This window comes from Typopeltis vanoorti, chromosome 2 (assembly GCF_054136105.1).
Source record: "Typopeltis vanoorti isolate ZY-2024b chromosome 2, IOZ_Tvanoo_1.0, whole genome shotgun sequence".
Taxonomy (NCBI): Eukaryota; Metazoa; Arthropoda; class Arachnida; order Uropygi; family Thelyphonidae; genus Typopeltis; species Typopeltis vanoorti.
The window spans coordinates 112,651,204-112,676,968 of NC_143550.1; the positions used below are offsets into that span (position 1 = coordinate 112,651,204).

The window sequence follows — 25,765 nt, forward strand, 5'->3', positions numbered from 1 at the left end:
GGTGAGTCTTAGGACTCCGTGGAGGTGCCTGTGCAATAATAATAATAAACATCGGATTTGAAATGGGAAGTGATCACCCATTCAGTGTTGAACAGGATAAAAGTGAATATCACATTGAAAAGAAAAATGTGTAAGAAAGTTTTATAAAGAATAAAGTCATCCATCCCACTTTCAGCAGTGCTGTAAACTTGGATATGCAAATATTATTGTTTTCTCTGACTTCCATCTGCAAAAGGTTGTAAACCTATAATACATTAGAGCTCTGGATGAGCCGAGGATTATTTTATATTTTTATTAATTTTATATTTTATATATTAATTTGTTTTTTACTTAATCAGTGGAAACCCTGCTCTAAAAAGCTAAAATGGAATTTTTTTCAAGCCGCTTTAACCATCCAACAAGTGGGGTAGTGATTGCATGCTAGGTGATGAAATTCATCTCCTATTTAAAGACAGTCACAAATATCTGTGTCTGCAGTGGGATTCAGCCTGTTGGAGAGCAAATATGCTAACCACTTGCCCAGTCATGCTGTCTAATTGCTTCTGCCAAGATGTGAAGTTGTTCACAAGGAGAAAAAAATTGAATTATGTGGACTCAAGAGAGTCATGGAAAAGAAGAATGCTTGCAGAAGGTTCCTGCCAAGTAAGCCAGCAGCTGTCCTGAGAGAATAAGAAAGGAGAAAGAGAGAATAAAAATATAAGAAAGGGATGTGTAAAAATAACAAAACAAAAGTCGCTGAAAGATCTTGTAGGTGGAAATATTCTGGAGGCTTCTGAAGAAAAAAAAAGCTTAGAAAAAATGAGAAAGTTATAAAGTATATCTAAACAGATGATGAAACTGAAGATATTCTGGATGTCTCAAGTAGTTACTTTGAAGGATTATTAAATATACACATTGACAGGAACTGTAGTAGAAAATAGTCAAGAGAAATGCAATGAGTAGTGCATATCCAACTTAAAGATAGAAAAAGCCATTAGAAACTTGTAATGTGAAGAGTAGCTGGAGTAGATAATTGACCAGAAATGCTTGCATATGAGATATATTCCAGATTATAATCTTGCAGACTCACTCCAGAGTCCAAACATGGAACTTTCAAGAGACAGGTCTCTAGTAAGTGGGGGGAGGGGGGGATTCTCTCACGCCAGACAGTGAAAATATTCTAATACCTAGACCTTCACAAACATCATTTCTTGAAAGTGCAGGTGACAGGTTCTAGCAGAATACTAAAGCAAGCCAAAATTTCCCTTTTCAGCTTTTTGGTGTAATTATGAGTAAAGCTGTTTCAGTGGGAGATCTGTATAGAACTAATGTGGGCTTTTGTAGAATCATAATTCAGAAACAATTTGTGACAACTCAAAACAAAATCATGGGAATGCAATTTATAAATATAAAAGAAAATGCTAAGCAATTTTTGCAATGGAGCAGACCCTTTTTTTAACAAGGCTTAAGAGTTGAATTTACTAAACTTAAAAAGGAAGAATATTAATTAATATGCCTGTGTCTTGAAGATATAAATGCTGAAAACTTGACTAAAGACTTCATTAGAGCTGAGATGGTATGCAATTTAGAGTGGTGGGTACCAGATAGTAACAAATGAGTGTAGGAAAAACATGAAAATGAAACAATTTTAAACCGATGAAGTTAAAACCGAAAAGATGAATAATTTGTAAATTTTATAAATTTTAAAAGTATGAAATCATATAGGCTATTCTGTATCATTTTCCTTTTAGATGCTCATTATTTCTTAATATATTTGATAAAATACATTAAAATAACAATCTTGTCATTAATTTTGTGCATCCAAATCAAAGACACATTCTTCCACTTTATGGAAATCTGCACTTATAGGATTTTATTTTCTCAGTTATAAAATTTTGCTTATGTTTTAAAAAAAAATGCTTTCATGACCCCTTGCATTTTTTTTTTTAAATCAAAGAATGGGGTATACTTATGATTTCTATTACTTTTTTATTATATTTTGGATTTCAAATTGTTTATAATTCTGATACACTGCTTCACAAATATGTGAATTCAGTGCTTTTTACATATATTTTTACAATCTTAAACCTGAAATCATTAGCGCATATTCCAATTAATTTTTTTTTTTTTATGCACAGATTTTTTAGATTCATCTTAATTCATCTTGTGAATTAGGCAGCAGTACTTCATCTGCATATGGAATTATATTTTGTTAAAGTTAATGTTAAAATATTGGTGATAATTCACAACCCTGTCTCATGCCTTATTTATTTTTGATTTGCTTAGAAATTTGGCTGTTGACATTTTATGCATATCTTGGTGCCCTTACATAGACATATTTCTGCAGTTGTATAAGTTGTAGTGGAATATTCTCATCTTCCAATATTTTCCATAGTGTTTTGCAGCTCACTTTCATGCTTTTTTTTATTCTATAAATAATAGATATGTTTGCTGATTCTGCTCTTCTTGTCTCTTATTTGTTGCAAGTCCATGCCAGTTTTCTCTTTAGTATCTTTGCATAAAGTTTTGAATCAGTAGAAAATAAAGTGACAGCCCTATAATTTTCACACACACATATGTATAAAAATTATTTACTTCCTTTTTGTTGAGACCAATTTACTAATCCTGTTTGACATTTATTAAGCCTAGTTTGAAATTCATAGCCTCAGCAACCTTTCTTTAATCAAAGTACTCCATATCTAATCTAGGACTTTTCTGTTTTTAGCCTTTTTTAAATTCTTTCAAAATATTTTAATTGTAAATGAAGAAATAGTTTATACATTAGTGTTGTAAAATCAGAATTTTAGGATAAAAATCAGAGGTGGGTAGGCATTATATTGAATGCTGGAAAAAAAAAAACTCTTTTCAGTGTGAAACCAAAACACAGAACCTTTATAAGAGCTTTGCAGTAGAAGGTAAGTTAACCAGTCTCATATTGTTAAAGTTAAAGACTGGTGGTTGGGTTCCTCATCCCACAAACACACAAACCATCCCAAGAGAACACGCATGCCACCAGTCTCATATCCATTTCCATTTTCTCCAACTTTATATAATAGTTTTCTCATGCAGTATTCTGTCAAATGCTTCTGCAAAGTCCAGTAGTATCATGGTAGAACCATTTCCTTTATCCAATTGCACTGTCATTTTATTATAAAATGTAAATTACTAAGGCAGACAATGATATGCACCCTCCTACACAGTATCATTCCTATCTGCCCATTCTTGAATTTTACATTTAAACAACTTTTCTAATCACTACTCTAGAGATATTTATTGGTCTTATGTAATTTGCTCTTTCTGTCTTAGATCCACCTTTATGTAATGGAATTATCTTACCCCCTTGTTCCACTCCTTTGGAATCTTACCAGAGCTGAGCCTTCTGGTAAGAAGTCTCAGCTCTGATAAGGATTAAACAACTTCAGAGGCACTGCCAGTTCTCTTGCACATTGTAGTAGCACACAGGCTGATACTGTCTAGTCCCACTACTGTATTTACATTGATATTTTTCAATGTGCTGAGTTTGTCTACCTCAGTTCTCATCAGCCTTCTGTCACATCAGTAACTGCAAAGTCTCCACGAAGAATACACCCTTGAAAGTGATCATTTAGGAACTCAATTATTTCTTCTGCTTCTATCACTTTTCTGCCATCAGTAATGAGTAAAGTTATCCTTCCATAATTATTCTTTCTCTTACTTGCTAACATAGTGAAAGAACTCTTTTGAATTTACTTTGGCCTTAGCTAATTTTCTCTTATAATCTGTTAGCCTTCTCTGGTTACCCTTTTTGCCTGTGCTTCATTGCTCATGAGCATGCTGATTATCTTTTTGTTTAATTCCTTCCACAATGCTTTCTTTTTTTGCAGCTTCTGCTTTATATTACTACTCATCCACTTAGCGTCTAGTCAGTTTATCCTCCAAACCCTGCATATGCAGTCTGATACTGCCACTCTCAAACAATCCCTATCACTTTTTATGCACTACTGACATTTATTCCTTGTAGCTTCTTGTGTCATGGCACTGCTCAAAGTTTGTCATAATCACCTTTGTAGTTCCACATAAACCCTTTCTTGAATATTAATTCCCCATGTTGAGCAACCTCCCAGAACAAGGCTGCATGGTCTATTCCAAATCAGAGGTAGATTTGCTAATGTAGTTTTAGATAGATATTTTGATGCTATTACCAGAATCAACATTCTCAAACTCCTGGTTCTCTCCATCATGTGCTGCTTCAGATAATTAGAATCTGCAGCAGCACTTAAAAATCAACCAAATTTATAAATACAGATGCATGAAACTTCTCAAAATTTGGGAAACAATTGTCTGAGATCCCACTTTACATCCTAGGCTTACCTACAAACACCCATAGAGTGCATCACATAGATACTTTAGATTTACCCATGTGTTTCATTTAGTATTATGTTGTCTTTGTGTGTGTTACAAGAGTTATTTGTAATCCCTGAAAATGTCTCAGTGGGCTGAGATGAAATATTGGAAGCATTAAAATTAGTTTTTAATTTAATTTTATTTTGTCTGTAAAATATTCCATTAAACATCCAACATGATGTCCTCCCAGCACTTAAGCCTTAACCTCCCAAACGGCTAGGACGTCTATAGACGTCCAACTAAATCTGGATATGTTTCAGCCCACCTGTTTAAAGAACCTGGATAAGAAGTGCAATTTGACTGTCATGTCCATTAGAAAGTGTGATAAACCCTTACGCTGAAGAGAACAGTTAATCGGATTATCTCGCGTTCGTAGCTGCCTCTCAGTTGCCTATAACAAGAAACGCACTTCCTTGTTCCATGCTGGTCAACTGGATTTTAGTTATATAGGATAGACTAAAAATAGAGAAATTATTTATATTTTTGTTTTCTCTTTTTATTGTACAATACAATTTTAATGTCTGGACAAAATAAAGATCTTGTATAATTTGTTCACTTAAAAATATTTAAGTGAACAAAGCCTTACCTTGGAGAACCAATTTAATTTTTTATTTTTTTGCGCTAATTTTTTTCTAATCGCTTACTAGACAAAAGATTTTTCTTTGTTCTCGAAGAAATTAATTCACGATAATTATTTGAAATTTTCTTTTAAAAAAAGAAAAGAAAACCGGCTGCCGACGTTCCAGTTTATATTATTTTTATTTTTTGTACAAAACCTTCAAAATTGAATAATACTTCACAGATTTCCATTAGGACATCGCTTGAGCAACCTTGCTTTATAGAGAATAACATGAAATTCTTTAATCATATTACTACATTTTTTCTTCATGTTGTATAGTGATCTACTGTTCTTTGTACTTTTCACTTTCTTGGTCTCCTTGTATAATTGGTCATTACAAAATGAAATTAACAGTTATGATTTAAATTTATATTTTCTGCATAATTCAGATATTTTATTCTCCAATTTTTAAAGTAAGCGATACATTTGCTTATTTTTATCATTCAAAATATGTATATCAAAATTTCATTTCCTTTCACAATAGAATTGAACTTTATTTCGCCTCTGATAGTTTAACCCCCCCCTACCCGTGGCATCACTATCACACACCCGAAAACTGTTATGAAACAGTTCGTTATTCATTCGTTATTAATTCGTTATTTTTCTCTAGTAATTGTTCCACATAACTGTAATTTTTCGATACTGAAACTATGTGGTGATTATTATAAATTAGCAAATTATAAATCAGACAATATACATATTATTTATGTATATTGTCTGATATTGAGAGACCCTTTACTGGGGAAAGGTTACTGCATTACAATGGATAATTACTATATGTGTCCTGAACTCGCTGATTTGCTTTTACAGCATTGTACAGATAGTTATGGTACTGTAAATGCAAAAAGGCGAGATATGCCTCCAGATCTGGCTTCAGGAAAGCCTATCGAAGGGGGAAATCCGAGCTTATCAGTGAGGGAAAGTCTTTGCACTACGTTGGAAAGACAAAAAAGATGTTTTTCTGCTGTCTTCCCTGCACAATCCATCAACGGAATCCGTGGAGAAGCATGGTTTGAAGAAAGAAAAACCCATTGCTGTGTGTGCATAGAACGACACTATGGGTGGAGTCGACAGGTGCGATCAGCAGCTATCATTCTACTCTGTAATGAGGAAACAGCATAAAAAATATTACAAAAAAGTGTTTGGACATGTATTAGATTTTGTTATTTGGAACAGTTTCCTCCTGCACAAGAAAAAATGTTTGTCTACCATAACATATCTAGAATACAGAATAGAAATTGCGAAAGCATTGCTGCATGCACATGCGCCTTCTTCAGCAAGCAGAAAAACAGGAAATCCTGCCAGATATCTGAGGTTGAACGCTGCTAACTCCAACCATTTTCCCGAAAATCTACCACCAACGGCTAATTAAAAAAAACCTGCACGCAAATGTTATGTATGTAATAAAAAAAATATCAAAAAGGAAACAAAAATCTGGTGCCGTGAGTGTAAAACTGCTTTGTGTTTACCCTTGCTTCAAGGTGTTCCACACTGTTCAAGAATTTTAAATTCTGAACAGTATGAAATAAAAAATGTTTGTTTTCAAGGCCATCAAAACAGTCCTTTTTGGGACTACAAATATTGATAGAGGGATACCTGAATGAACTGTTTCCTTTTCATCTTGAAGGTGAATTTTTAAGTTCTCTTTATGACACAGAATGATATTTTCGAAGGAATAAAATATAAGAGGAACTGGAATACTCTTTCCAGTTCCTCTGGAACTGAAAAGAGTATTCCAGGTAAAGTATTTCACCAAAACAATAAAAAATAATGAAATAAAATCTACCCTATATACATATAAAATGATAAGCCTTTTTATGTCATGTTTTTCGAAACGTTTTGAAACTCAGGGGCTACTCTAAGTGTCGAGTCTTCAAAATTCGAGTCATCAGAATTCAGGGGCGGAACCCCCTTTCGAGTTATCACAATTGAAGGAGAACTGGCCTACCAGACCGGAACGCTACAATGAAGTTTGACATAATCAACAATATTATTATTACCTTATTTCTGTTTCTCGTGTGGGAGAAAAACGGTAAAATGTCACTCTTATAATTATATGAGATGTTATAATGGCAAAAATAGTAAGAAAAAAGTTATTTGCACTTTCTCTTCAAAACACAAAGAAAGAACATTGTAAATTCAGCCAGTTGAAAAGAAAATACTACATATTTTTCTTCTGTTATCTGATTTTTTTTTCTTGTAGTACAAAGAAGAAATCACTGCATATAACATGGATTCTGCAGGAGGGAAAAAATCTGGAAATTGGTTACATTATAACGAATAGAGAAATCATGTCAGAAAAATTATTCACATAAGATTCTAGTCTCAGCAGACATAACATTTTCTTCTAGATTACATATCTAAAGTAACTGACCCTTTGCTACTATTTTACACTAAAATGAATGGGTATGTTCCCCAAGTGATTTACGTTTGTAACAGCTGTCTTGCGAACGATTTATGAAATAAATTATCTGAAATATCTGCAGATTGATTAGGTCTATCCCCCCCCCCCCACAAAAAAAGAAGATTATGAAACGCATATGCACCTTTTCTTCGAAAATAATTCAAATCCTCTTTTGATAATTGTATGATTTAATTTCTAATTTTTCGATAATAAAAGTGAAACTGATCATTATAAATTAAGCAATTATTTTGGCATAAATAATGTATAAGCATGTAAACGAAATGTCAGTATTTCTGTTAGGATATAGGTAATCAACAATCGAAAAGGAAACAAGACATTCTTCACATATTCTGCACTACAGCCTGAGGCACTTTAGTGCGACTTTAGTGTTCTCCCCTTTCTTCTCAATAGCACTGAGAGTAATAAGCATTCAACTTTTCCTCCAGCTAAGAGGATATTACCAAGTATTTATAAGACGTAGATTATTTCAGAAATAGCTTCCAGCAGCAGAAGTAATATTTAGATTTTTTTAAAGAAAAACAAACAAAAATAATACTACTGAACTTTCTTTTGTGTGGTATGCATATAAACAATTTTGCATGGTGAAAATATAGCATATTATTTCTAAAATTTCACATAATTTCAGCAGACAGTAGAACAGCTGGTTTTAAATTGCAAATAAATAGAACAGAATTAGAAGCTTCACGGTACAATCTGATTGCCATCTTTTGTCAAAATGGTAAAATGAAGTAACTGATTTTGAATACTGTCTAGAAAAGCTTTCAAACCTGTATAGAAATTTAGAGTAGTTATGCAACTGAGTTCCAGGAGAGAATAAGGAGGTGTGTGTGTGTGTGGAGGGGGGGAAGCATTAGAAAATCTTCAAAATGAGCAAAAATTTTGAATCATTCTGTATATGATATTTTTCACATATTATCAACATATCTACGAGGATATGCATTAGATATTATCGTAATATGCATAATACAAATAAATAAATAAATAAATAAATAAAAGACCAAGGCGAAGAATCACTGCTAAAATATCATTGGATATAAATTTTTGATACCAAAAAGACACAATTGGAAACCGAGTAATGCAATTTAGCATTTTAACATTTTTTTTTAATTTTGTCTTTATGAATAACAAAAAATCGTTTCTAAAACTGAAATGTGATGATCCATATAATGCTATTTGGCTAGAAACGAAAGCAAAAGGACATATTTATTTCAATAAATATTATTTAAAAATATAAATAGTTGACATAATATTTTCAAAGCAAACATTTGAAAATTCTGAAATTCGAAAAAAAATTATTCAATTATTATATGTAAAGTGAAAGAACAATCAGTGCAACTCTTCCGGTGCACTGATTTGTAGAATAAAATACACCAAATTTACTATCACTAAGTAGATTCATTGCAAAAGCTGATCAGTGGTCATTTCAGGATTGATTTCTTTTGCATATGTGAAATTCGTTTCAATTTTTGGGAAGAGACACAATAAATCATTTTAGAGGCAAGAAAGGTCAAATAACTTAGGACAGTAAATGAAATTCTAAGCAACACAATAGACGTAAAGACAGGGGGACACAAAGGTCACTCAGCAACAGTTAATCCACTAATGGCTATAGAATAGCCGTAATGAGATTAGCGGAGGAGGAAGGTAATGGCATGATAAAAGGTAGAATGCTGACGAAATTTTGATCCATGAAAAAAGCTAGGAAGAGCTGACTATATCATCCACACCAGCCGGTTGGGAGGTTAACACACAGGGTACAATAGTCCATTTATGTTCAAATCACAACCTCATAGAGGACGAATTAACTTCCTTATTCATGCTTGTCAGTGTGTTTATCTACATGATCCTTGTGAGATATTTTGACCCTTTTTGTAGTCTGTCTTCTGAACTTCAACTCTTTGTTCCATCATTACCTCTAAATTCACAGCCTCATCAATTTCTTGCAGTGCAGTTCCCTTTATACAGCCTGTACTTTTTTTCCTCTCCCAAAATATATAACCTTTCACTTTGACACATTGAATTATCTACATTATCAGTCTATTCAAATCATCATGAAGGACCTCTACATCTTCTGTTAACTCCTCAATTCAATTCATCAATGAACAAATGGATATTCTCTCTAAAATCATTCATAGTATCATCATTAATATACAAAGAGCAGTGGGTTGAGGATAGAGCTCTGTAGCACATAGCTGGTCATCTGCCTTCTCCTTAATTCAACTTCATATATTACTTTTGTCTGTCCATCAGCCACTCTTCTATCTGTGTCACTAGTTTCATGTAAATTTTAAATACTTTTTTTAAAATATTTTTGGTTGAGATTTTTAGAGTTTTTTCTCCCACTACTTATTTAGTTTTATTTAAAAAATAACTTCATCCCCTCACTTTCTTTTTTAATGATTTGTGTGAGAAAGATCAGTCTTGTATTCAAAATAATCATTCAATATGCCTGAATATCAAATAATCTGTTTTCATTGAATATCATGTTAGTTTGAAGTTTAAAATTGTTGGGATGTTTTTTTTTAAATAAAAAACACTTATGTATTTTTTTTAATTTTTTTTTATTGACCATTAAAGTTGTATTTAATGCTCAATAAGTTAAAATTGTGCAAGTGACACAGCAAGCAATACAATTTGCCACACACAAAAGATGATTTAGAATAATATGACCATCCTCATTGTTTCACAGCTGGCCATTTTGTGCTCTAGGTGGCATTGTGAAAGCTTGTATCATGGTTAAAAATATTTAACTGCACCTGTATACAAGGTTCATACCATGAATAATTGATTTCTTTTCAGTATCTAAAAATTTATTTAATTTAAAGGAATATTAGTGTTCCCAAATCTTAAATAAGACAAGAATTATAATAGAAATAAAATAAACATTGTTCAATTAATATAAAAAATTATACAAATATAATTTGCCTGCTTTGCAACTGACAAACCAGCTGGAAAAATATGCCATTAAAAAAAGAAATAAAGAAAATTATTCACTATTTGTTTTATCTGTTAACATCTTTTTATGAAATAAACTGCCTTTTTATAAAATTATTTCCATAATGCCAACTCATCATCATCATCCAACCCAAGAGTATAGTATCCTAAAAATACTGACACCAAGTGCTCAGTTGGACATAGTGAAAAACTCAGTGGACTCATAACAAAATTTGTTGTTAACTCATCATCATCATGCATATCAAGGATTTAGGCCTAGCATGGCCTGTTCCGGCCTTAGAAGTCATCGTTTAAGAGGACGTCCTGGTTTTCTTTTTCCTAATGGCTTGTACTTTAAGGCTTGTTTTGGTAATCTTTCTGTTTTCATTCTTTGAACATGTTCCATTCATTTATGTTTATATTTTTTAATTTTTTCTATTACTAGTTCTTGGTTTAATTCTTTCATAATTTCTTCATTTCTTTTGTGATCAAATAGGGTATACTTTGCAGTTTTTCTCATAAACTTCATTTCTGCTGTTGTTAATCTTTGTCTTTTTGTTTTATTGTCCAGATTTCGCTTCCGTACATTGACTGGTAGGGCTAATGTATTGTATACATTAGCCCTACTATATATTTTAGTCTGGTTTGTTTTTGAACTAGGTTTGGTTTAAATATAGAGTTAATTACACCTGTTATTTTTAAATATTTTGCAATTTTTACGTTTATATCTTTTTCATTTTCATATGTGATCGTACATCCTAGGTAGTTAAATGAATTCACCTGTTCTAAGATCTTATTATCTATTACTATTTTAGTTCTTGCTGGATCTTGTTCTTTAAAGGCCATAGTTTTTGATTTTTCTGTTGATATCATCATACCATAATCTTTGGATATCTCATTTAGATCTAAAATAGCTTTCTGTAGTTTATCTTCAGAATTTGTAATTATTATTTGGTCGTCAGCGAAGAGGAGAGTGTTTAAGTTTACTGTAGGAGAAAGTTTAATTCCTTGACGTAAATTTTTATTCCATTTTATTATTATTTCATTTAAGTAGATATTAAAAAGAGTTGCTGAGAGGGGACATCCCTGTCTGACCCCTTGGTTTATCTCTCTCGTATATGATAGCTCGTGATTTAATCTTATTTGTATTTGATTATTTTCATATATACTTGTGATAGCTTTTAGGATATTATTTGGTATTTGTCTTTCTTTTAATATGTTAAATAATGTGTTTCTTTTAACTTTGTCAAGTCCTTTTTCAAAGTCAATACATGCAATATGTGTTTCTAAATTGTATTCTCTTCTTTTCTCTATTATTAATTTTAGGCAAAAGGCTGGGTCTATACATGATCGTCCTTTTCTAAATCCATTCTGTACGTCTAAAATAAAGTTTTCGGAATATTTCATTAGTTTGCTATTTAAGATTCTGCTATATATTTTGTAACAGGAATTTAGTATACTGATACCTCTATAGTTTTTAGAGTCATCTCTATTACCTTTTTTTAAAGATAGGAATCACAATTGCTTTTTTACATTCTATTGGGGGGATAAATTTTATTTAAAAATAATAAGTCTTTCTTTGAATCTAGTTCCTGCATATTTCTATAGTTCTGAACCTAATTTATCTTCTCCAGGTGATTTTCGGTTTCTTGTTTCTTTCAGGCTGATTTCTAATTCTTCTTTAGTTATTTCCTTTTCATTTTCGTTAATTGTTTGCCAGTTGTCTTTTTTAAAATATTTGTCTGTCCACAATTCTGTGTAGTAATTTAGAAATTCTTCTAATTTCAATTCAGTGTTTAATTTTGTTTTCTTTGGTATCTGCATTTAAGTGTTTCAAAATTTTATATATATTGGGTCTTATTTTATAAAAATCATGTTCTAAATTAGAAACAAATGTGTTCCATGATTCTCTGTCTTTTTCTGACTTCTCTTTTAACTGTGGCTCTTATTCTTTTATATTCTATTTCATCTTCTAATCTTTTACTGCTTAATCATTTGTGATAGGCTTCTTTTTTCTTTTTGATTATTTCTTTCATTTTATCATCCCAGATCTTCAGTTTTTTCCTTTTATTGAATTTTTTGGTCTTTCCTAAGCTTTCATTTGCTGCTGCATTTAGTATCGTTTTTATATTAAGCCATTCTATTTCTATTTCTTCATTTTGTTTTATTTTGTCTAGATATTGATTAATTCTTTGTTCATATAGCCATTGTACATTTGTGTCATTCAATAGTCTAGTTTTATAAACAAATGTTTCAATTTTTCTTTCTGTTCTTGTTACTTGTAGCCATTTAGGTGGTAATCTTAATTTTATTTTAACAAGGAAGTGGTCACTGCTTATTTCATATCCTCTGTGAACTCTAAGATCTAGTGAAAATTTTGTCTTTTCATTTAGTATAAAGTAATCTAATATTGATTTCCATCCTCTTGCTGCCCAAGTATATTTATGTATGTCTTTATGTTTATAGAAGGAATTCATTATTTTTAGGTTATTATAAACTACAAAGTCAATCTATTTTTTACCATTCCTGTTTAGAGTATGTTCTCCATGTATTCCTATATTATTATTAATTTTCATGTTTCCAATTCTTGCATTTAAGTCTCCTGCTAAAATTACGTAATCATTTTTATTTATTTTATTATATATGTTTTGTAGCTGATTATAAAAATCAATATTATCTTGTTCTCTTTCCTCTTCTGGGGCATATAAACCAATTATTGTTAAATAGCCTCTATCTATTTTTCTTCTAGCTTCTATTATTCTTTCATTCCATAATTTATAATGTTTTAACTGTTTTGAATGGGAGTTATGAATCCAAATCATGACTCCTGCTTGTGCTCTTTGGTCTCTGTCGACTTCACTGTATATCACATTAAAATTTTCAGTTTTCATGGTTCCTTTTAATTTCTTTTTTGTTTCAGTGATTACTGCTATTTTAAAATTTCTTTCATTTAATAATTGGTCTAATTCTATTTCTTTATATGCTATTCCTCTTACATCCCAGTTTGCTATGTATATTATATTTTGTCGTTTCCATTTTTGTTTTACCTTTTCCATTCCAGGGTCATTTCCTATAGATTCAGTCCGATTATCTTTTTTTGTCAGCTTACTAATAGAATTATGTTCTCCATGTCAGGGGACTAGCCTGACGATGGAATAGTTCAGTGGTAGGGCTGCTACCTTAAGGCTTCTGAACTAGCCTTCTTCGAATTTAAACCCATAGGAGGAATAGGGTATATTGAAGGGGGAAAGAGTAGATTATAGAAGAATTATAGTAAGGTTTATAGAGAGGACATAGTTGTAAGGCCAGAAATGAAAAGACCCCATGACCCTCGAGTACTGTAATAGCATAGGGGTCATAAAATAAGAAGAGTTGGCTGATAAGGCCTTATAGGAAAGATTAAAGTGAGTGGATCTTCCTCAAAGTAGTAGGAGAGGATAGATCCAGCTAGGGGTCCATGGGAGTGCCGCTTCCCTTACAATCAAGATGATTGCCCCTTGTGGCCCTGTTGGTCCACGAGTCCTTATTCAGTATATTCGGACCATCCCACCATACACACACACATGGTGGGCTCCCCTATCTGCCACCCAGGGGACGCGCTCTCTAGGGGGTTACAGGGTCCCCCGAGAGTTGTTAACTATCATCATGAATCATTCTAATTCTGCCTTCAACATATTTCAGAAGTATTAGAAAAATGATTAAAAAAAAAAAAAACTCACTCAATTAGTAGGTAGGTAGGGTAATCCAGAAATGCTATTTAAGTATGCTTATACATTCAGAATAGTACTAAAATACTTTAGTGAAACAACTATAATATGTAGTCACTGAAAACAAAAACAAATGTATGATACTTGTGTACACGTTATGCATCATTTTGTCAGATAATCAAAGAAAACTAAATATACTCATTGTGTTTAGTTTCATAATTTTGTTATGTAATATTTTTTGTCATAAATGTAAAAATGAAGTGAGAAACTCTCAATACTGTAGCATGTAATCATAATTGAGCACCATGTTGCTTGAATTATTACTTTCATTGTATAGAAATGTTGTTGACCTATAAGAGGTAACTGGCCTAGTTAGCAAGTGGTTAGCATATCTGCTCTCCATCCAGCAGACTTTGGGATCCTGCCATGGGCTTGTATGTTCATGACTGCCTTTAGGTGGGAAGATGAATTTGCCTGGTGTGAGACTACTGTCCAGTTTATAAAAGGTCTGAAATGGTTGGTCTCTAAAGCAATTTCTGAATTATGTCAAAATAAATAAAAATACAAAAATATCCTTGGTTCACCCACAGTACTAATGTACAATATGTTTACAACATTTCATGGGTGGAAGCCACTCAAAAAAAAGAAGAAAAAAAAATATATATATATATATATATGCATACATATATTTATTTTGTGTGATCACATGAACTTTTCTGGAAAACTGCTTTCACTAAACACTACTGTTTAAACTAAGAGCCTAATTTTCTAAGAATTAGATTTTGTGTGTGTGTGTATTGGAAAATGCATAAACATTTATTAAATTTCTTTTTGTATGAATTCTGTCCTTTATTCTGGTTGGATAGGTTTTGCTGAAATATGGTAAGTGGAATCCTTAAAAGTTGTCTAGCCAGTTAGGAATAAAGTAAATTAATATGCCAGAACAGTGAAGAAATTGAGTATAATTATGGAAAACTGCTGAGAAAGTAATTCCATATTTTTGAAAGGAATAAATATCAAACTCCTCTCTCTCAGAAATGCATTGAAGATATTTATGTTTAGAATAAATATTATGAATATTTGGAACGCTTACTGCAAATAGGTGTAACCCTACCTTCCTTCTTACTTGTGTTTGATAATATAAAAGCTTAATAAAACCTTATATTTTTTTCAGTGCACGTAACCAGTTGGGAGTTCGATGTTCTTGGAATCAGGGCCAACCATTGCCTTTTTTGAAGAGGTGGAATCCTTGGTGTCGAGAAATCCCATGGATTACTTATACTTCACATCCTTTACTGAAACAAGAGGGAGCTAATAAGGCTCATTATGACATTGAGCAGTTCTCCAAATTTCTGGTTCAGGCAATTGAGAATTTGCATATAGGAAAAACATCACCATCTGGGAATTCACCCATATCAGAAAAAACATGCGAAATTACTTATCAGCCAATTGTTATCGAGTGCTATGCAGGCATCGCAGCAGCCCTTCATAATGCAAATGATCTTGGCTTCTTTAAGTCCAGAGGAAAAGTTAGCTTTTAAAGTTCCATGGCAGCACATCTGGCAGTTTCATTTAGCTAGGTTCTCATAAATGCTACAGTTATTGCGGCCAGTAATAACTATCTAGTCAGATGCTTGTCACAGGTTTGAAAGTATTTGCCTGCACCATGATTTTTGCTGCTATAATAATAGCATTGACATTTTTAACTCCTTTATTTTAATTTTCATAACATAATTATGACGTGAAAAACATCATTTTGTTTTTGTTTTGACTTACTAGTGTTAATAGTTCTTGATTTTAGACTTGTAGATGTATTTGTTGTACTTAATCATATTGTATAGTATAGTGGTGACTAAAGTTTGTTTACCATGCTAATTATATATATATATATATACACATTATATATACACATTACACACACACGCATATTAAATTCTTATTTTTTAACAATCCAATATTAATGTGTCATGCTGCTTAATCGGTGATGGTAAAAGAAAGCAGTTTTGAGAGCTTATTTATTATTCCTCAAGTTATATGTATATATGTCTGTATGCAATCCAACTCAGAATTTTTGGCTCAATGTAAATTTATATTTTGCAGAAGTAGTCTTTATCATCCTCTTCTGTTGATCCACTAGCTTTCTGGCAGGTTATTATAAATTGTTGCTTCTCCAGTTTAATATTTAAACTGTTATTTCTGATACAGTACTAGGCCTTTGTTTTCCATTAAAGTAGGGCTTTTTTTTTCAACAAATGATAACACTAGTTTCTCCTATATACTGTTCTGATATGTTCTAGAATAGTATACATAGTTTGTAATTGCATTGAAAAGAATAGGTTAATGAAACTTCAACATATTTCTACCAAAGTAGAGAATAGATTTATAATTGAGACAGTATTTCTTAAAAATTTGATTAAGAAGTATATTAGGGTTGTCTGCCATCATGTTATAAAAACTGTTTTTGGATGATGCAAGTCATTTCATATGACCTGGTATATGAAGATCACATTTCAATGTATTTCATGTTGAAAAATACATTGAAAATATCTCCTGCGGAGATAAGTTATAAAGTGCATTTATATGGTTTGGTTTCTCAATATAGATGTGAGAGCTTCATTTTTAATGAAGGGACTTATGCTAGAATTGACTTTTGAAAATGTTTATAAACATGATAACGTAGGAAAGTTTCATCAGTTTATAAAATTTGAATATTTGGCACTACTTAAATATCAATTTTTTAAATTAAACTTTATTTAGAGCATAACTTTGGAAGATGACTCGCTTCACTTATTTTTTGTGAAACTTGTTCGTATCTTTACTTCATTCAGTTCATTAAATATAAGCCATCAATGTTAAGAAAGATATAAGAACAATTAAACTTTGAACAAATGTATCTCTTCACAGTGAGACTAGTGAAAGAAATGTTTGTTTTAATTTGTACATATGTTGAATGTATACTGGGAATGATAAATATATTTTTTAACATTTCTATGTTTAGTAAGATATAACCAGTTTTAAAAAAACACTGGTAAGTCAAGCATTTTGTTTTTCACTTAATTGTAGTTTTAATTTTGCAATTGGCTTCGATTCTTTTAAAATGTTAAACTAATCAGTGTAAAATATTGTGTGGGTAAATAAATATAAAATAAGAACTTTTTGTAAAATATTTTATGAAATATGGTTTTTATTTTTACTACATTTGATAAAGTACTAAATTTAAATCCAATTTGTAATGCAATTTTCAAATTAGAAAAAGCTGTATTCTGAAAAAATCATTTTTACATCTACTGTATATTAAGACAGTAGTTGTGACAATCGTTTAATGGTAAAATTGGCCTAGAATGTATAGTTAGTTTACATGATTTTTATTTGCAAGTGTGAGTTTCAGAATGTTATTGGTTTGAAAATAAAACTGTGATCTAAAATAAAGTTGCTTGTTCATGAAAAACTTCTCTTTGTATTTATCAAATTTATTTCACTCTAACATCATAGAAATCATGTTTTAAAAAATAAAAATATTCTGTTCATACTTAACAGAATCACATTTATTAAAAAATATATATATAGGCTATATGTGATCCACATTTTGGAGGAAGAATATAATTTTCAGGACTTTCAAAGTGACAATTTGTATAGTGAGAAAATGTATATTTCATCTTTGTTCTAATGCAGACATGATTATTTTGCAAACTGTTTAAATCACAAACCTCTGTTCTCTGTGATTACAGATATTGTGCCAATCTCTTGTATAGACTTTCTACTAAAAACCAAACAAAACATATGGTGTACGAATGGGTTAAATTGGCATGTGTAATTAGAATACTTGTTGAGAGAAACCACTATACCCAAGCATTTGAACCTTCATTTTCTAAAACCATGTGAGACAGTCCTTGCAGCATGACATAGCACATTATGTCCGTGCGGTTAGCCTAGTGGCTGTGCACTTCGCAACCATATGACTCAGGAAGGAGTGTCCCAGGTTCAATTCCCATCGAAGACGTGAGGAATTTGAGGATCTTCCTCAGCCATAGCCAAGTTAGCCAGTAGGGTTTTTTCCGCCAGTTTATCTGGCATTTTTCATCCCACAAGCAGGCAAACCGGCCCCGTGAACACACATGGATCTACAGCCATAAATACTTAACTGCCCCATGAGGGGGACTCAACTCGCCCCAATAGGGATGGGGGAGGAAACTCCATATGAATAAATAAATGGCACATTATCATTGGTATTCAATTGGGTTGTTTCCATGGAATTGTTACAGTATAAAACATTCCAAATCCTTTTTTTGGGGGGGGGGCACTCTAAGGGGGTCTGGTTCATACCAGGAAATATTTCCCTAGACAGTAGCATTGCTGTCTAGGAATATATAATATAAGGTGAGCACGAGGATATTTACATATGTGGTTTTTTTTTTTAAATTAGTATTATGTTTTACATCTGTAGATTAGATTAGCAAAACAAGTGTTCTCTGCCAGGTTGGCAGGAAAAAGACCCAGAGGAAGACCAAGGTATAGGTGGATTGATACAGTAAAAAGTGCCCTAGAAGATCGAAATATAAGATCTGATAATATTGGAGTCTTGACAATCAGTCTAAGTAACAGACTGATTTGGAGGAAAATTGTAGATAGGAAGTTAGTAATTATGTAATTTTTCATGTAGTACTATCATATCCTGACACCCCTTGAGGGTATATATCAGGAATTTGATGTTTTTTTTTTTTAAGTTTGTGACCCTCAAGGTTGAAGATCGGTTACAATTTTCTTTTAAATGCAAAGGAATAAAGTACAGTGTGTCTGATAATGGAACATTGTCTTTTTTGAAACTATGTGACCTGTCTTCAATCTCATTTTTCTCAATAAGAGGTGTCAAGTGATGCTTCACAGGATTTGTGCAAGAGCATTGCAAGTTTAGATAATTGCTTTTGGTTAATTAACTGTGGATCCGCATGGTTAGCCTAGTGGCTGTGCACTTCGCAACCATATGCCTGGGGAAGGAGTGTCCTAGGTTCGATTCCCGTCGACGAAATGAGGAGCTGAAGGATCTTCCTCAGCCATAGCCAAGTTAGCCGGTCTTGGGCGTGGACCACAGGGTTTTTCTCCCCAGTTTAGCTGGGGTTTTTCCTCCCACAAGCAGGCAAACCATCCCCATGAACACACAGGATACAATCAAAAATACATTCCCCACAATGGCAGGGTCGGCAACAAACCGGTTGGGGTTGTACTAACAAAAGTTGCAACATGCAGACCCTGCATTGGAAGCGGGATTAACACGCAGAGAAAGAAAGTTAATTAACTGTGGATTTTTATGTGCGAGTTGTGTGCTTGCAGTGTTTATAATGTGCTGACTTTTTTCTCTCTCTCTTCTAAAGTATTAAATTACAATGACGTATGCTGACGGGCATTATAGCCATTTTGTCTATTCCTAAGTTAAATTTTGATTTTTAGTCATTTTGTGAAATGTGCCACATGTATTTGTTGGCCATTTTAGATCAATCTAATTTTTTGGGAAACTGAGGAGGGGAGAAAGTTCAATCTCCACAGGGAGTCTGAGAGATAGCTGGATCAAGACTAGCATTAGTTATAAATGGCATCTGATGAAGAGAGGCAGACAAGTGCTGCCACCTCATGGTCCCTAACACCATACATGATTTGCCTGAAGTAGTGTGGGTATTACAGTCAATTTTCTTGAGTTTATAAGGGAGAAAAAACCTCGTGTGTGTGTGCCTAAATAACTGGAACTGGTTGAAGGATTAGAAAAAGTTCCTTTAATTGGCAACTAGATTCGAACCAAAAACAGCTTTCTCCAGGCAGCTTATACAATGGATGCAATCACCACTTCTACAGGGCTCCTAGATTTCTATTATGTAAGAGTAGAGAAATTATTGTAGAATAATAAATTCATGCCATCTGGAAGTAGATGGAGTGGCAAATCAATGATCTTCATCCAAGTAGAAATAAAATGACAAGGCCTGATTCTGCATTAAACACATGATGAGAAGATAGAATTTTGCAAGAGGGGATGCATATGAGGGACATTACACAAATCTTGGCAAAACAGCTGCAACACATTATAGACTAGTCAGTATATCTGTAGTAATTAAAACTGTGAAAATTTGATAAAAGTCCATTAAGAATGAAATAGTCAATATTCTGTAATAAATAAACATTTTGTTTGGGAGAATTTCTTGGCTTAGTCATCTTTTTATAACATTCCCATCCATTAAAATTTTGAAACATGCAGTGCATTATAACAAGTGAGCTCAGGTGAGATAATCTGGAGACCAAACCATGGAATTTATTTTTTAAAGCCTCCAATAAACATGCTGGTGGTCTTTTCTTCTTCATATGGCTCAACAGTGCAAATCAAGTTTTGTCCTGGATTTGTTTTGCCTAATAACCCTATCCAAAACCTTATTTCTCCAGTTTAGACATTGAGCTTTTATCAAAAAAAAAAGAAAGTTATTTTCTTTCATACTGTCATTTCTATTTGAAAAACATGTCCTGCCCACTGCAACTCTATAATACAAGTGTATTGTAAATTCTTTATAGAGTTGATATAATTCATGGTTATATTTGATCTTCCAGTGGCCATTATTATTATTATTCAGTGTACCAAATATTTTTCTGAGGAATTTTCTTTTAAAAGCAAAATCAAATTCTCCACTCTCATCAATATTCAGGTTTCACATTGGTAACTGGATGAATTATCGATTTATATACGAGGGATGTCCAGAAAGTAAGTTCCGATGGGCTGCCAGAGAAACAAAAATATACTTACAAAAAAAAAAACTTTATTGGAAACTAAAGTAGATATCTTTCACTACTTTTCTACATAATTTCTGCCATTGTTCAGGCACTTATCATAATGAGGCACCGAGAGTTGTATACCTTCCTCGTAGAAGGTTGCTGCCTGTGACGCAAACCAAGTATTGACTGCTTCTTTGACCTAATCGTCTTGAAACCACCGGCCACCAAGGAAAGATTTCAAATGTTTGAACAGGTGAAAGTCACTTGGTACGAGGTCAGGACTATATGGGGATGATGGAATTGTTCCCAGCCGAAGGTGGGAACGCCATAAACCTTTTGGAGGTTTATGGAGAACGCCATTCTCCATAAACCTCAGTAATTTACTGATGAATTTCAACTGCTTTAATGTTCCTTGCATTAAAGAAATGGATAACTGCCCTAATTTCGCATGCAGCAGGCAATTCGATTTTCTTAGACATTATAAACACACACCAAGAAGCATATGCACTGCGAGAATGTCTGAAATGGCAGCAATGCCTTGCTAACGAATCAACAAACTCAGCATGCATGCGCACCATTGCGATTGCAGCGCTGCAGTGAAAATATTTAAAAATGGAACTTGCTTTCTGGACGTCCCTCGTACAAATGCGAGGGACGTCCAGAAACTTTATCTCCCAATGGATAGTTTTTCACTTGAATACACGTGTATGAGAAAGTATTAAAAGGCCTGATTTTTTTTATTCAGTTCTGCACTTATACCATTGCATTTGGTTGGATGGTGATCATTACGCTTAAATATTTAAATTGTTCTACTTTGAAAGTCCCAATTATCACATGTATCAGTTAACCGATTCTGTCTGGTATTAATCACTTTTTTTTTGTTGATTTAGCATTGTCTCTAGTACTAATTTAATTCCAAATGTTCTGCTTTTTGTTTGGCTCTTGCATGATCTTAATGTCATCTGCATTACTACAATCTGTACTGATTTATTTATTAGAGTGACTTTAGTATCTACTGGACAATGATCGGATAATGTATTTTCAGTGTCAAGTTAAAAAGTATTGGAGCTAGGCGATCTTGTTTTAATTCTAGATTTGTTGGAAAGGGATCTGTTAAATCATTGTATTTTAACTTGTGCTTCTAAATCTGATGCAACTTATCTGGTATTCCAAAGTATATCATAGTGTCATAATTTTTTTCCTATTAATGTTGTCATATGCTTGTTGGAAATCAACAAAAAATCAATGAATATTTATATCAAATTCCCAAAATTTCTCTAATTGTTATATATGTATCTGATCAAATATAGATTTGCCTTTCCTGAAACCAGCTTGGTAGACAGTTATCTTCTTTGTAAAAAGATTTAATCTCTTTTACAAAATAGGAATACATACGTTCTATATAATTACATAACAGATACTTCATTAGGCAAAATAGACTCGCACTATTCTGTTGACATTTACTCTTTCTTCTATGTAGTTAAACTCCTGGTTTCAGTAACTGCAGAAATTTTGTCTATTCCCAGGAATTTGTTTCTGAATCTCAATGAAACTAAGCTCTTGCTTTGATGATATTACACTTTCTTCTACAGTAGTACCTAATATATAATTTTGAGTTGCTGAAAGCAGGAAATATTCTCTCGATCTGTTTTTTTAACATGTTTCTTTGTATGTATATCTTCACATATATCTGGCCAAGACTAGATATATGCAAGAAAGCCACCATCTCGTGGCACCTAATTATAACACAATATATTTATTGTCTGAAACAGTATGGATTCTACAGTCGAATTTCTTGAGTTTACAGGAAGAAAAAAAACTCACTTTTTTGTGCCAGAGATTGACTAACTCAAAAACCAGTCGAAGAAAGGGCCAGAAACAGTTCCTCTTAAGTGTGATTTTAGTTGGCGACTATAACTGAACTTGAGTCTTTCAAGTGGTCCAGCACTGTAGAAGCAAACCACTCTCACTGAACTACATAGGCCTGCAGAGATACTGGCCCAAATTATTAATGACTTAAGTCGCATCTTTAGTAAAGAGGGTAATGCAGACGACAATTGCTATCTCGTGGTCCTTAACACAATATATTGTTGCCGAGTATAGTGTGGGTTCTACTTGCCTGTACCAGAGATTGACTAACTCTGGAACTGGTTGAAAAATGGCTTGAAAAAAAGTTCCACTATTGGCAACTAGAATCACACTTAGAACAGTCTTTCTTTGGGTGGTCAGTGCTATGGATGCTAATACTATTTACACAGGCTTGTTAGAAAAATCATTCAAATACCAAATGCATAAATAATTCACCTATTGATAGATTTATTTTGTCTGCCAGTCAAGCCATTCCAATTTTTGTTCAAATGAACCATTTCAGGGCAAGATGTATCAAAATTGTTATTGCAAAATACATATAATTTAAGAATTGCATTAAAAAAATAGGACTTGCACTTATTCTTTCTCTTAGAGCTAAAATATCAGGGGAAAAAAATTCAAGTTTTGATTCTAGTTGCAACTAAGGGAACTTATTCTAAGCCTTTTTACAGTCGGTTCCTAGCTTAGTCGAACTTGGGCACAGGAAAGTAGTTTTTCCTCTAGAAACTTTGATAACCATGCTACTCAAAAAATCAATCATAGAAATCACAATAGCAGACCATAATATATATATTATGGTTTATATTTATATATATATATCTCCTGCAATGAGTCTTTTGACTTCATGGAGATACCTGGGTAATAATAATATATATTATTACACACACACACACATTTCTGACAGTGAGATGGCAACAGTCAGCTGTCATATTAGCTTAACAGTCAGAAAACAGCAGTCCTACCTGATCATCACCTTGGAAAGTTAAAGATTTTCATTTTAATTATTTTAATGTATCCTTATTTCTTCTGTGATGATCATAAATTTCATTTCATTTCACTTGCTAGATGGGTCTCTCAATGTGTAAACCTATCAGTCTGTTCTGTTTGTCAACATGTAGATTATTTCAGGACTCTTACTTGGACAGATTATGCATTGAAATTTATTTATGTAAGAAATTCTTACAACAAAATATTGTTGAGCCATCCCATCAGACTATTTGCAAGTATACAAAGGGGAGAAATAGTGTCATAATTATGTGTTGCTTTGCTGCCTGGAGAGAATTTAATAAAATTGGAGATAGCTAACCCATAATAAGTAGCATCCGATGAAGAGACTTGTGGCTATCTCGTGCTACCTAACCCTAACATAGCATACTGGTTTAATATGCATAAAAGTATCAAATCACTAATTATAGACAAAATAAAATGTGTTATGTATCTTGCCATTTTTTTTTTTTTATGGTAGGGTATGGAGAATGAAGAAAAAATTCCTTTTATTTCAGAATTGAATTGTGAAGCTTTGAACAGCTGATGTAGATGCTTTAAAAGATTTAAAGAGTACAACTGAATTATCAGTGACACATGGAAATATTCTATTTGCATGTGTCACTGATAATTCAGAATATGAAAACTAGAAAATTCAAGCAGCAGAAACTGAACATCCACATAAAGTTAACTAGAGATAGAGGGGTTATTAATCAACATAACTGGATATTTCTGGACTTAGTATTTTTAGAGGGTCCTCACAGGCATCACTCCAAATGTGAGAGTATTCAATTGTTGGATGTTTTTTTTATTTATTTTCAAATAGATCTTTGATCAAGATAAATGTCTTGAGCAAAAAGGAAAATCTGATTTCTTGGATGCTGAAATAGCAATATTTGTATTACATTTATGCCAAAAGAGAGAGACTGGAGATTAGAATCATTCCAAGCAAAATCTCAATTTATATAGCAATTTGAGTCTTGTAAAATGTACAAATAGAAGAGAAAAAAAAAGCTACTTTTTGTGAGAAATAATGCAGAATTGAGTAAAGGTATCAGTATCACTGAGTTAAATCAGAAAATTCAGGATTATAGAAGTTATTCTGGAAGATCTGATGAATTATGTAGTGAAAGAAAAATGCAGTGCCCATCAGAAAATTGCATTTGATTTGCAATAAAATCTGGAGGAGGTTAGTATTCAGAATAAAAAGACTGCAGGTAAAAGAACAGAGCCTTGTGAAACAGCAACAGTAGTTGCTATAGCAGTATTATATTATACAGGGTGTCCCAAAATTCACGCAAGAAGTAATTTTGATAGAAAACACAGGTTTTTAATTAAAAATTGTAATTTCCTGTTGATTCATAAACTATGCAGTATAGGGTTATGCATGGAATAGCATATCGGGTAAATGGCCTCCACAGCTTTGCTGGCACATACGCACTCTTTTGTCAAAATTTTCCATAACCGTTTTGCATAAATGTGGCTGAATTTCGTTGATACAGCACTCAATTTTCTCCTTCCAGGCGTGGGTGGTCGGGCTTGTTGGCATAAACCTTAGACTTCAAAAAACCCCAAAGAAAAGAGTCCAATGGCGTTAAGTCACATGATCTGGGCAGCCAATTCTGATCACCAAAACGGGAAATTACACGATCAGGAAATGACTCATGCAGTAATTGAATTGTTTCTCGGGCTGTATGGCATGTGGCACCGTCTTGTTGAAACCACATGTCGTTCACATTCATATCTTGCAATTTAGGCACAAAAAACTGGATTATCATGTCGCGATAGCAGTCACCATTAACTGTTATTGCCTTACTAGCCGCATTTTCGAAGAAGAATGGACCGATGATGCCTCCACCCCCAAAATCCGCACCAAACAGTGACACGTTGTGGATGCATTTGTTTCTCAACAATCACCCGTGGATTTTCTGAACCCTAAATGCAACAATTTTGTCGATTAACGAAGCCATCAAGATGAAAATGAGCCTCATTGCTGAAGATGATTTTGTTCAAAAAATAAGCATCCACTTGTTCCATAATCCATTCAACGAACTCTCTTCGCTGTGTGTGTGGTCATTTTTAATAACCCTGAACTGTCAGCTGTCACGCTGTCTTTTT

The 25,765-nt window shown here is 32.9% G+C and overlaps 1 protein-coding gene across 2 annotated transcripts in view; it reads left to right on the forward strand.

Moving 5' to 3' along the window:
- The window catches only part of LOC150109344 (tumor protein p63-regulated gene 1-like protein), a 72,495-nt gene extending 54,996 nt beyond the window's left edge, over positions 1–17,499 (forward strand). For both annotated transcript variants that reach the window (XM_090407524.1, XM_090407533.1), the window contains exon 5: positions 15,222–17,499. In XM_090407524.1, the coding sequence (XP_090263650.1) occupies positions 15,222–15,588 (367 nt within the window). In that variant the 3' untranslated portion in view covers positions 15,589–17,499. The remainder of the gene's footprint in view (positions 1–15,221) is intronic.
- The last annotated feature ends 8,266 nt before the right edge of the window (positions 17,500–25,765 follow it).